The sequence below is a fragment of the Ursus arctos genome, unplaced genomic scaffold (genome assembly GCF_023065955.2).
Source record: "Ursus arctos isolate Adak ecotype North America unplaced genomic scaffold, UrsArc2.0 scaffold_6, whole genome shotgun sequence".
NCBI classification, from domain to species: domain Eukaryota; kingdom Metazoa; phylum Chordata; class Mammalia; order Carnivora; family Ursidae; genus Ursus; species Ursus arctos.
The window spans coordinates 67,946,637-67,959,733 of record NW_026623078.1 but is presented as its reverse complement, the minus strand read 5'-3'; the positions used below and the strand labels follow the sequence as shown (position 1 = coordinate 67,959,733).

At 43.1% G+C, this 13,097-nt stretch overlaps 1 protein-coding gene across 3 annotated transcripts in view; it reads right to left on the bottom strand.

The window, feature by feature from the left end:
- The window catches only part of DEPTOR (DEP domain containing MTOR interacting protein), a 136,064-nt gene that overhangs the window by 24,252 nt on the left and 98,715 nt on the right, over positions 1 to 13,097 (bottom strand). For 2 of the 3 annotated variants that reach the window (XM_026495508.4, XM_044382623.3), the window contains exons 7-8: positions 11,952 to 12,022; positions 9,816 to 9,920 (exon numbers count right to left, since the gene is read on the bottom strand). In XM_026495508.4, the coding sequence (XP_026351293.1) occupies positions 9,816 to 9,920; positions 11,952 to 12,022 (176 nt within the window). Of the gene's footprint in view, positions 1 to 9,815; positions 9,921 to 11,951; positions 12,023 to 13,097 lie in introns of those variants that run through there. The other variant, XR_003315012.4, reaches the window with a different exon arrangement.

Genomic DNA, 13,097 nt, shown 5'->3' with positions numbered 1-13,097 from the left:
TTAGAGCCCACAGATCAGTGTAGGAATGGCTCAGGATTATATCAAGGTATGGCTAAAACTTGACTCTTTGCTTTCGTAAAAGATCACTTTTTCAACAGCTGTGAATAAAAAGTGTTTATTTTCAACTCAGTGTTAACCAACAGTTTAGCAGCAAGCAAAAACAAACCCACTGCTAGGAGCATAGGAATCGGTGGGGCTGGGACGACGTACCGCCAGTAACTGCTGACTCTAAAACGCACAACTCTGAAATCGGGTTGCATCTATGACCAATGCACCTGGTATCTGGTGACATAGGAGATGATCTCCACCGAAGGGCTACTCCGCAGCTCTGGCCTTGATACTTCATGCACATTTTCTTATCTGCCCTCACACTTATGCCATGAAGCGATGAGAAATGGAGGTTGGGCCTTCCTAAGAAAGTGAGCAAATTGCAATGGCGTGCTGCAACATGGCGGGGACATAGGATCACATAGCCCATGCTCCCCACGATACCCACTTCAGCTACTGTTTTGCTACTCTGCACTGCATGTTTGTAAATATAAACTTATTTAAGCAAAGATGAGCCAGATAGACTGAGAGTAACACAATAACCGGAACAAGCAATGTAATAACCAACACCTACAAACATTTATGGAGTGTTTATTATGGCCAGCTACTGTGCTAGGACACATTTCATTTTCTTTGACTTGTGAGTGACTATTATAAGTGTCATTGTAAAGGTGATAAACTTGAGGCTTAGATTAGAGTTTGAGTCATTACCCTGGGTCCTACAGAAGGGGTGAAGGTGGGACTCAAACACCTACTGTCTGATATCTAAGTCTGGCTCTTCGTCATATGACCCAGCACCAGGCACAAACGGGAAACTTAAGCCCTTGGCAACATGGGATGGGCCACAAGGTAAAGAATGAGGGAGATGGGCCAGATGAAAGGAAGGAGAATGACTGGCCAAGATCAGTCAGATATAGTTCTGGGAGATTCTAACAGTGGGGGAACTAGAGGTGCTTGTAACAGGGTCACTGGATGAAGCCAGTGGGAAAGGACCTGTGTCCTCAGTATGGCGGCACAGGGGCAGAAACATCTGGGAAACGAGAGGAGCAGGCAGGTTTCATGGATCACAAGGCAAAGGGCAACGCAGACTGGCAAGGCCAGAGCTCAGGGAACCGGAAGCATTTCCAGGCCTGAAGTAATCCTCAGGCTTATGCTAGAAGCCTGATCCTGCTGGACGCCTCTTAGAGGTGCCCACATATTCATACTGTGGGGAAGGGGGAGGGACAGCATGCCTCCCTCACCAACCCTGTGAGGAAGACTCCTCATCTTTCCTCATTTACAAGATGAGGAAAAGGCCCAGAGAAATGAAATAATTTGCCAAATATCGCAGAGACATGAGGCATGCAGCTAGGCTTCTGTCTGACTCTAAAAACTTAAACTAATTTCTGGTGACAGAAATCATAACACTGGTTGCCTCTGGTGGGAGGGGATTGACTGGAAAAAGGCATGAAGGAACTTTCTGGAGTGCTGGAAATGTTTTGTGTTCTGAAGGTAGTTACACAGGTGTGTACATTTGACAAAGTTTATCAAACTATACACTTAAAAACTGTATATTCGGTTGTATGACCATTATGATTCAATTTAACACAATTTTTTATAAAGCTCTTGAGCTTCCTTCCCTAACTCACACATTCTCATTAGGGGTGACTTAGCCCCCAAAGGGGAGTGTGAAAAAATCTTCCTCCTTTTATGTATAAAGCATACATACACGCACACACACAAAGAGTCTATAAACAGGAGTACAGTGTATCTGTGTTATCCAAAATTCATGGGACGGATGTTTAGGGGAAAATACGGGCTCCTTAAGAGAAAGATAATAACAAATAAGCTAAGAAACACTCTGCCCTAACTCACTGCTACGCCTCCTTCCAAAATTCTCTTCACACTGCAGTCTGGTCATGGCTTCCATTCTTGTCTTCCAAGGAACCATGGCTCTTTTCTGGGTTTCTTCTATATGGAATAAACCCTGTGTGTGTGTGTGTGTGTGTGTGTGTGTGTGTGTGTGTGTGTCTACACACGTGAACACACATGTGTGTAGAATGCACACACACATACACAAAGTAAACAGACACACTCAGGCTCAGTTGACTTCTATCCATTCTTTAGATCTCGGCTCAAGCATTTTTCCTGGGGGAAGAGTTCCCTGTCATTCTTCCCACCCTCCTACAAAAATTAGAAACTCCAGTCCTTTTCTTCATAGCTCTCATCTGTTTATAATTATATATTTAAGAGTGGAATTACTTGATTAATGTCTCTGTTCTCTAGATTGAAAATCCCATGAGGGCCTGACATAGTGTGTGGTGCACGGTAGGCGGTTAATACCGACTGAACAAACAACTGTGCAGAGTTGCCCTGTCTTCTGGAAGGCTGTCAGACCCGGACATGAAGACCACTCCCTGCTAAGGAAGGGCACAGAGCAGCTAAGGGGTCTGAGCTGAGCCCTAAGAAGTGGCCTCTTGTGCAGGCAGGGACCCCCAGGCAAAGTGGTCATTTCTCACCCCACCCTAGCCATGCCTAATGATGAGCAAAGGGACACTCACCCTACTGCTACCTGTCAACAAAGGGACAACAGGGCAGAGGCATAATATGGTACATAAGACATCACCTTTTATTCCCACACATGAGTTTCCCGAACTCAACTGGAAAAGAACTACCTTTAATACAGTCAACAGAATGTCTTTTTTTCATCTTTGCTGTCCATTATCCCACAACTTGCTACTTGAATGTCCAAACTATCTTGGCTAAATTAATTAGGAACTTCAGATGGTTTGCCCAACCTGGACTCTCTTGGTTCAGAAGGAAAAGTCCATGAGATAAACAGGTTTGCTGCTATAAGGAAGAAAGTCCAAAAAGCAGGATTTTTACTTTTTTCCTCCATATAAGAAATAGAAATTTTTGAAAAGCGTAAAAAAAAGAACACAATGACCATGGATGCCTTACTCTGACTCAGATAGTTCTGTTTCTATATAAACATGTGAAGAAACAAACAAAGAGAAAAGAGGCCCCATAAGTCCACATCCATCAATTCATCACAGCAGGAAACAAGAGAAGAAGCCAGGAGTCTTGAAATCCCTCCCGAGTGTTGGCACGGCTTGCATTAAAACCTGAATACTGTTTCTCACAGGATTTAATTATTCCCACCAGAGAAAAAGAAACTTTCCAGAAAAAAGGAAGGGTATCTTTTGTTCCTTATTTGTAAACATGGCTGAAATTTCCTCACAGTGTGAAGGCTGAATGGTTTACCCTAACAAGCATGTGATTAAACTAACACAAGTGAATATTCTGCATCTCACTCGGGTGACCCTGTAAGATCTAGCACTGACCCAAGTGAGAGGCTGGTGCCAAGAATGAAAATTATTCATTTGATCTTCAAGCCAACACAGGTGAACATGTGACTGCCCTAACAATTCATTTTGAATTAAATACAAATTCTTCTCACAAGAGACATCAAAGGTCATGCATCCATGAGCAATTTGTAGGAATTCAAGGTTTATTGGGATATATCATCTATTGGACTCTGCCTCGTGGGTTTGCATTTTATGTAATAAGGCAGTAGGAAGCATTAGTAGGGCTTTGGGGCAGAGGGACCAGGTTTGAATCTAGTTCTGACATTTACAGACTGGGGTGACTTTGGGAAAGAGATGAACTGGGTCTCAGTTTCCTTATTCACAAAGGCGGAAGAACGCTTCCCTCCCACCTTCAAAAAGTTGTAAGAACAATAAAAGAGAGAATGCATATGACATGTGTGGGGACACAATGCAGGTGCTCAATGGGTGAACTCCTCAGCGTTTCTATGGAATCACAGATTCATTAGATCATTGAACAAAATTGTTTCCAGCACTTACTAAATGCCACGAATTGTGCTAAGTACTGGGAATATAGTAGTTAAGACAGACAAGGGCCACATTTATGGAGCTATTGGAGACAGATAGATAGTAAACATAAAAATACTATTATCAGATTCTGATAAATACTATGTCCTGAAAACCTGAGACAGGGCAATAATGATAAAGAGTAACTGGAGGAAGATAGGGAGTATTTAAGGTAGCCTCCTCGGAAAACTGATCTTTAATCTGAGAGTTGAATGACAATAGTAGAGCCAGTCATCCAGCCTTAGGCAGAAAAACTTGGTATTCGGGAGGGATAGACGCAAGGCCAATGAAGCCTTATAGAAGCAAAACAGAGTAGGAGATAATGTTATTCTCAGCAGGGTCCAGATCACGGACACTGTAATCCACGGGAAGGCGTCTGGCCCTTATTCTCATTGTAATCGGAAGCCATTAGAGGATTTTAAGTGCCCGAGTCACTTGATTAGATCTATTTAAGGGCAGACATAGATACAAGCAGGACGTATTTGTGAAATGTAAAATTTCCGCCCTGTCTAGAGTGGAGGACAGCTACTAGGGGATCATGTAAAAAAAAAGTTATGATACACAATATAGTCCGGAAATGGGTTTCAACCTGATGTGATTTAAAAAAAAAAAAAAGGATGTCATTCAAGGTTGTGACGTGAAGCCATGTTTAAGTGATGGTCATTAGATGGTCGCCTGCAGTCTTGCGGAATAAACTTTATTTCTTTTCAAAGTAGAAGAAAAGAGGTAAGGAATAGAATTATTCCTCCTGGAACAGTTTCTTTCTCCAGGATTTCAGTATTCAGATGCTGGTATTAAATGGCCTTATGTACAGAAAGGGCCTAGCATGATGTAGGGTGAGACACACAGAAGACACTCAATCAATTAGAGTTCCTTCTCTTCTTTCCTCCTTCCCCCTCTTTTGCCTTGAAACAAACCATAGTCTACTGCTATGGAATTCCTAAAGGATGAGTGAAGAGTTCCCAAAGAGAAAATGTAGCAAACGACCTCTTCTAGTTGAAAACGCACTGAACACTGAATGGTTGACTAAGCTTTTGAGGATTCCCATATTTCGGGCTCCATTCTAGAGTTGTAATGCCCGGTGAAAGGCCCTCTAAGTCAGAGGTTTACAGGTTTCATTTTTTAAGCAAAAGAACCGTTAAAAAAAAACCAAAACAGCTCCTAATTCAAAGATGCTAGATCAAATAAGAATTTTAATGACTCTGCAGCTGCTGTTGTAGGAACGGGAGCAAGGAGAGGAGTCGTATGAGACAAAACAGCAAACTTCTTAGAAAAGATGCAACTAATTGTTCTCTTTTTTTATGAGAGTCTTGATTCAGACAAAACTAAAAATAAGGTTATAGTTTGGGGCCTCTTGCAACATCCGTTTCCTTTTAGGTCTCTGGGAACAAACATTTTCCTACTGCTTGCAGAGCAAGTAATCAGAAGGGAAGAGGAGGAACAGACTAAAGACAAACTTCACAAACAAGCTTGAGATCACAGAAAGGTCTAATAACTGACCAAAACATCTAAAACTCAATTGCATTTACAACTGAGGTCAGGCTGGAACCTCCCCTGCTCTACACATTTACACGCTCCCGGCCCTGCCTCTCAGGAATCCCACCCTGCAGTCCCGTCGCCTGATCCAGCCCCACCTGCCTCAGTCAGCTGTGCAGGGAGGCAGGCATGAGAGCTGTGGGGCCATGGGGCTAGGTGGCCATGGCACAAAGGTCTCAGATGTCTCGACTCCAATCTAGAATTGGGGTAGACCTTATCACTCTCCCGAAGAATACATGTTCTCTGAAGTTCTTCCAGACATTCTACAGAAGTAAATTTTAATACAAATACGAAGGTCTCCTCTCATGATGGATTAAGGATGCCATTTAAACCAGGCAAGGAGCTCTCCTTTGGGTCTGGGAAGGTCTAGAAGTGTTAACAGTGGAAAATGGCCCTTAGTTTCTTCAGTCTGGGGCCTGTCCTGTCCACATGCTGGTGGCCCACATCTTAAAACATTCCCATCCCCACATAAAGGTGAAATAAGAGAGAGAAATGTTACACGAGAAACTTAGCTACAAAATGATGTCTGTTTTGGCAAGTTAAGTGGTGAAATTCAGCAGCCACAGTCAGAAAGGCTCAGGTACAAGGCTTTGTCCACATCAGAAAGCAGGGGAAAACCAGGACCGTGACTTGAGGGGTGAGCCTGGTGTTCCACAGAGACAGTGACACTGAAGACAAAGTGAGGCACTTTATACCCTCCTAGCTCAGCTCCTGCCAGTCAGAGGTGCTAAAGGAGGCTTCTGGCCAGAATTTTGGATCATTTCTACCACCCCGACCAAGCATGTCAATCATTGCCCAGGTCAGCGTGTAAGCTCCCACAGGGTAGTGTCCCTGCCCCCACCCTCCCCGAGCACCGGACAACCAGGCACACTGCCCTGCAGTTTTCCTGGACAAGGCCAAAGGGCAACAGCAATGTGACAGGTCACTGGAAACAAGCCTCTAGGATTGGATTATACAAATGGATTTTTATGTAAGTGGAGTCATTCCAGGGCAAGTAAATACGGTAAAATAGGAAACAATTCAGGGTTTTCTGCGAGATAATAATGTGCTAAGTAATTTAAATGATATACGCAGTTAGCTTATATGGAAGGGGAAAATATACTCTATATATTCATCCCAGTACAGAGTTTGACCAAAGGCAGCTTCTTCGAACAGTTTTTTGTTTGTTTGTTTTTTTAAGAGAGACAGAAAGCAGGGAGAGAGGGGAAGACAGAGCCTGCCGTGGGGCTCAATCTCAGGACCTGAGCCGAAATCAAGGGTTGGAGGCTTAACTGATTGAGCCATCCAGGTGCCCCTTTTTGAACAGTTTTAATGCTATATCTTAACCATCATAAGATTTCATTTGAGTGTTTCTATTAAATGATAAAATGTTGTGTTAGACAATTTAAACAGGTTTTTTGCCTGCTGGACTTATCAGAATTTTTAATATGCTAATGTGCTTTGTGAATTTCCAAAAGGGCGCTAAAGTGCGCCCCAGCTTGAAATAGTTTTGATTACAGGGGCTCCTGGGTGGCTCGGTCCGTTAAGCATCCAGCTCTTGATTTCAGCTCAGCTCATGCATGATCTCAGGCTTGTTGAAATGGAGCCTCTGTGCTGGGCGTGGAGCCTGCTTAAGAGTCTCTCTCTCTCTCCCTCTGCCCTGCTCCCCATGGCTCATGGACACACAAGCACACTCTCTCTCTTTAAATAAATAAATAAATAATTTATTTAAAAAAGAGTTTTGATCACAGAACCTCAGGTCAGGACATTTTGTTGGACCAGAGAGCTGTATAATACAACTTTGGAAATGCTGCCCTAATAAATTCTGTACTGCTCTGAAACACACAAAAACCACTGTACACCCCTTGAGAAACTGAGAATATAAACCATGTGAAGTAGTAGCTTATGAAATTGAAAAAAATATATCAGGTTACCCACTTACCAGGGTTTATACACTAAGGAGTTAATTAACTGATCGATTGACAGTGCCTAGAACAGTGTTTCATGTTAATCGATAAAGATAGACTAAAATCAATTACATGGCCAAGCACAACAAGTGTAAATCCATTGCTTTCCCCAAAGCAAATATGCTTTAAGTCAAAGCCCCATGCGAGTGAGTGCACGCTCAGCACTGAAGCATTCTGCCAAAAATAATTTATACTAGGTGCTTTACTGTGGAAATAAAATACAAAACTCTTGCCCCAGCCAAGAGTTCCATTAGAAGATGACAAATTCAGCCTCGGCACAGATACAAATGCTCGCCCTTTATGCTCCCGGCCAACTTTCCTGCTCCAAGTTTCTTTGGTGCTGTGCCCACTGCGGACCGAGGAGGTAGGAAGGGCCTGTCACACAGAAGAACCTGGCCAACAAGACTTCTGCAACTTGTCCAGAGCACAGGACCTGGTGAGCCCATGCCTCCCCGCATGAATGAGGTGTTCAAATCAGGCCGCAGGGTCAACCCGTAATCCTACGGCATCGATTACCCAGACTGGCTGTAATCTGTGTTCTGCGCACCCCTGAGCTGGTCTCCGCTGCCCACCTTTCTTTTCCAGGGGGTACATCAGCGTCAGAGGGTAAGTGCTGGAAATCAGAGCTGTGAAGATCCAAGTCAATGCCTATTGCTTTACTGGCTTACTGGTCCAGGAAAAGGACCGATGGGAGAGGATGAGAGTGTTGAAGAAATGAGCAGAGGAATGATCTGTAGCTTTCAAGGCCTCTGCACCCTCCCAGGGGCCCAGATAACCAAGACATAAGTGTCCTCTGTGAAATGTTTTACAGATGACAGAACAAAACTGGGTTAGGTAAAGGTGGGGTTTTTAAAAAAGATTTTATTTATTTGAGAGAGAGTGAAGGAGAGGGAGAGAGAATCTGAAGCAGTCTCTGTACTGAGCACAGAGCCTGATGTGGGGCTCGATCCCACAACAAGATCATGACCTGATCTGAAACCAAGAGTTGGACGCTTAACTGACCTAGACACCCAGGTGCCCCAGCTAAAGGAGTTTTGAAGCATAAAACCAATGCTCTCAACACCCTCTTATGTGGTATTTCTGTATAAATAAAAACAATGTGACAGACGGTGACTACCCTTACCCTGGTGAGCACTGAGTAAGCTACAGAATTGTCAAATCAATATGCTGTCCACCTGGAACTAACATAACATTGTATGTTAATTATACTTCAATTCAAAAAGCTTAAAAAAAAACAATGTATAGATATATATACACATACATATATATGTGTATATATATATATATATATCTCCAGTGTATACATAATATAAGAAGTCTGGAAGAATATAAATCAAAATGTGAACAGGACTATGCTTTGTTGTATGTCAATCATACCCCAATAAAGCTGCTTAAAGTTAACATTAATAATGGTTATCTTTGAGTTACGAAAGATTACAGGCAATTATATATTTTTTTCTGCTGGTCTGTATTTTCTACATTTTCTTCCCCTATATGCATTACCTTAGTACCAAAAAATTTCTAAAAGTAATTTTCATCAACTTGTTTGATGTTGGTGTCATTCTTTGCACGTTATAAAGTGTTTCCACATACTTAATCCATAAAACAGAAGGAAATATTATTACTTGAGAGAGGACGAAACGGGTTCTGAGATAGTTACAGGACTCGTTCAAAGTCAAAGAGCTAGAAATTAGCAGAACCAAAATGGAATCCAGATCTTCTCTTCCAAATCCCATGACTTCTGTTTTCTTTTGCTCACTGCTTGCTGTCTCACATGGTCTAAGCGTGCCCCACTGGCTGCATAAATTCCCCCAGAATATACTTCGTATAGAACCAAAGCTGTAGAGTTATCATATAAGACTTGAGCAAAAAAGTGGGGTGCCGGGGTGGCTCAGTCAGTTAAGCAGCTGCCTTTGGCTCAGGTCATGGTCTCAAGATGCTGGGATCGTGCCCCTCAGTGGGCTCCTTGCTTAGCAGGGAGCCTGCTTCTCCCTCTCTCTTTGCCTGCCAGTCCCCCTGCTTGTGCTCTCTCTCTGGGTCAAATAAATAAATAAAATCTTTTAAAAAACAAGACTTGAGCAAAAAAGCAACCATTTTATGTTCAAACTCAGTACTGGTTGAGGGGAGGGATGAGAAAAACCAAGCGAGGGCTGGAGACCAATGAGACCCCATCAGAGTGTTAGGAAACCTTTTCCTCCTGGTCACCACAACACACACTCTTGGCTTCACTTAACCTTCTTCAGAAAGGGAAAAGGCTGGTGACTAACATAACATAATAAAAAATTAAAAAAAAAAAAAGGGGGAAAGGAAACTTGACCAAAACGGGACCAAAACACTCAGGGTGAGAAACACAGATGGCCGCAAACAGTGACACAAGGCTACAGGTATTCAGACATGGCTCGGTTGGAGGTACCTTCATTCCCGCCGCTGCTGCCGGGCCACTGGGGTCCACAGCCTGGATGTGGCATGGCTTACTTCCTCGCACCACAAAGCCCCAACCAACGGCGTCACCGACAATCTGGAGAGGAAACCACAATTAGCAATCAGCAGGCAGTCTCTGGCAATTTGCCTGTCCTTCCAAGAGAAAGAAAACCAGCCCAAGATTAAGTGCGTGCCCTCACATCTCTCTTCTCTGTGCCATCTGAACCTTGCCAGGAGAGCAAAACACTTTGCTTCTACCCCAAGCACAGGCGTATCGCTGCAGGAAAGGGGGTCAAGAGATACCTGTTTGGCAGAAAGAAGCTTCTTCTGTGAGGGCGCTACCCAGTGCATAACTGGCAGATTGCCTCTTTCTTAGGCCGCTATGTAATTCAATATCAGACTCAAATGGAAAATTTAGAAGATCGTGAAAACATGGTTGAAATTTCTCTCCAGACCCAATTTCTGTTCCAAGTTTATACTTTTCCCCTGGATCTAAATGATACTTTTTGGTGACCTTGCTACATCCTTGAAGTCCAAAGGAAAAATTTAAATTACTAATGGTGGGAAATATGAAGAGTTTTGGTTTTCTTGAAACACGGTTTTTTCTACTAAGAAAAGTAAGTGAATGAGTACATAAAGTTCACAATTATGAGTAGGTGCTGTTCCAAAAGTGGTTTGAAACTGGAGGGTGCCTTTCCCTACAGAGTCGTTAGAACTGGCAGTTACATTCCCTGGGCAGCTCCCTGACACGTCTTCAATGCGCACCCCAACCGAAATGCAGAAGACACACATTCACAACTACTAGCAATGCTGGCATTTACATTTAAAACCAAAAAGAAATACTTACAAATACAATCAACTGTCTCTTGAATGCTTGAGACTGAGGCAAGGCAGGAAAGCAAATGCAATTTTTGAGAACATTCTCTAAATGATGTTTAGGTCCTTCATTGACTTTAGGTTTTGCTGGTATTACCAGTTCCTTATACCTAATTTCACTTCAAAAAGTACAGTTTACCTTTTCCCCTGATACAGATATATTTCCAGTGTTTTTTTCATATTGACTGGCTATGACTGGGCCCGTCTTATTTTAACTCCTCAGTGCCCAGATGTGCAGCAGTCCTTGACAAATATTTGCAGCCTGACTGGGTGTGGAAAGATTTTTTTTTTTTTTGTCCCTGAGGTAATAAAACAAAAGTCAGAAGATTTTTTTAAAAGATTTTATTTATTTATTTGGGAGAGCGAGCGAGCAGGGGGGGAGGCAGAGGGAGAGGGAAAGGGAGAAGCAGACTCTCTGCTGAGTAGGGAGCCCAATGCAGAGCTTCATTCCAGGCCCCCGGGATCAAGAGCTGAGCTGAAGGCAGACACTTAACCAACTGAACCACCCAGGCACCCCCAAAAGTTAGAAGATTGAAGGAAGAGAAGTGCTTTCAAGAGCACGTCGATGTGGTTTTGTGCAAAGACTGAGAGAAAGAGGTGAGGGATGGAGAGTGGGTGAGGTGCTGTCAAGCAGAGCACTTGGATTCTGTGTAAAGAAAGCCAGTGGGGCCAGTAGTTCCAGAAGGGAGGCTGGAAGACTTCCACGGAGGGGCAGGTGGCCAGGTGCTCACAGGTGAGCAGTGCTCCAAAATCCAGTGCTTGTGTAACTCAAGACAGGCTCAGCATTGTCAAAAGCACCATTCCTTATGGTAGAACAGATGATCCCATAGTTTTGTTTTCTCCCCCTAAAGACTCTTCTAATGTCTTAAATGATTTTGGGGATTAACTATAACACAGAAGGAATTATTGGCATTATTTGCACTGCCATTTGCCTTAAAGTCTGTAATTATATCAGACTACATATGTAATGGAAATCTTTTCTTTGTAATTATATCAGACTACATATGTAATGGAAATCTTTTCTTAAGGGCACATCAAAAGGAGTTTAAAATACTATATTAATCATAAATCATGTCAAGTCCTAACGTATTTTAATGCCCAAGGGTCAAGAAAATCTACTATTAGAATAATGTCAAAAACAAAAGTAAAATTAGAAGGTTTTCAATTCTATCCCTAAGCTACACACTGATACACTGACATGTTGACACGGTACAGAAAATAGGCATGAGAGATACCCAAATGACGAGCTTACCGTGAATGTCTTCCTTGCGTACGGAGCCCCGGGAGTCAGGAGTTCCTCAGAAGTTACAGGTCTCTTCAACACTGTAAGAAAGACACAAGATCAAGGTGTAAACCCTTCTGGCCGTTTGTTCATTCATGTAGCGAATATTTACTGAATGCCTCATATGTGACAGTCCGCGAACAAGCATGGCGAAGATCCTTGCCTCACAGTGTATACTCCAGCCAAACGGAGACAGAAAACGTAAGCAGCCATGATTAACCCTAAGCCTGACTTACAGAGCCATGGAAAGAAGAAATGGCACAGGAGTGGGTTGACATTTTTCTGTCAAGAAGAAGTTTTCTAGTGCTCACCCTTCTTTCTTTTGAATCCTGATTATGTATTCAACAGGGCAAGGTTAAGAGAGAGACTTGACTCTAGCGGTCCGATAGCCATGTTTCAAGAGCTAACCCCCACAACATACCGCACACATCCCACTCTTGGAAGCTTTACTTATTTCCTGATCAATACCCTGGACTGCATGGACACACTCACGGCCTTTTGCCCCAAGGAATGATGCTAGAGAAATGTTAGGCGTACTCGGCATGTGCTAGGCGCTATGCTAAGTGCTCCGAATATATTATCTCATTTACTCACCACAAAAACTATTTAGCTAGGTTCCTCATTGTGGCTATTTTATGAGTGAGAAACCAGAGGTTTAGAAAAGTTAAATAGCTTTGTCCAGGGTCTCAGCCCTCACGGGTAGCAGAATCAGGATTCAAATTCAGGCATTGAGTGCCAGTGCCCATCAGCCACTGCGACATGGCTCCTCCCATGCTCTGCCGTCTCTGTGAGCAGAAGAATGGGCTCAAAATCTCCAGAAGGCAGTGGTGAGTTGTCCTCCTACGACATCTGTTCTTATCAGCTCACTGCTGTTGCCCACCAAGATGGCAAAGACAGCAGCCAATCCCCGACTTGCCGGGTGCCAAAAACCTGCCAATAGTGTGGTCCCTCCTTATCCGTAGGGGATACATTCCACGACCCCCAGTGGGTGCCTGAAGCCTCAAATAGTACTGAGCCCTATAGATACTATGTTTTTTCCTATGTGTACATATCTATGATCAAGTTTAATGTAGAAATGAGTCACAGTAAGAGATTAACACCGTTCACTAATAATAA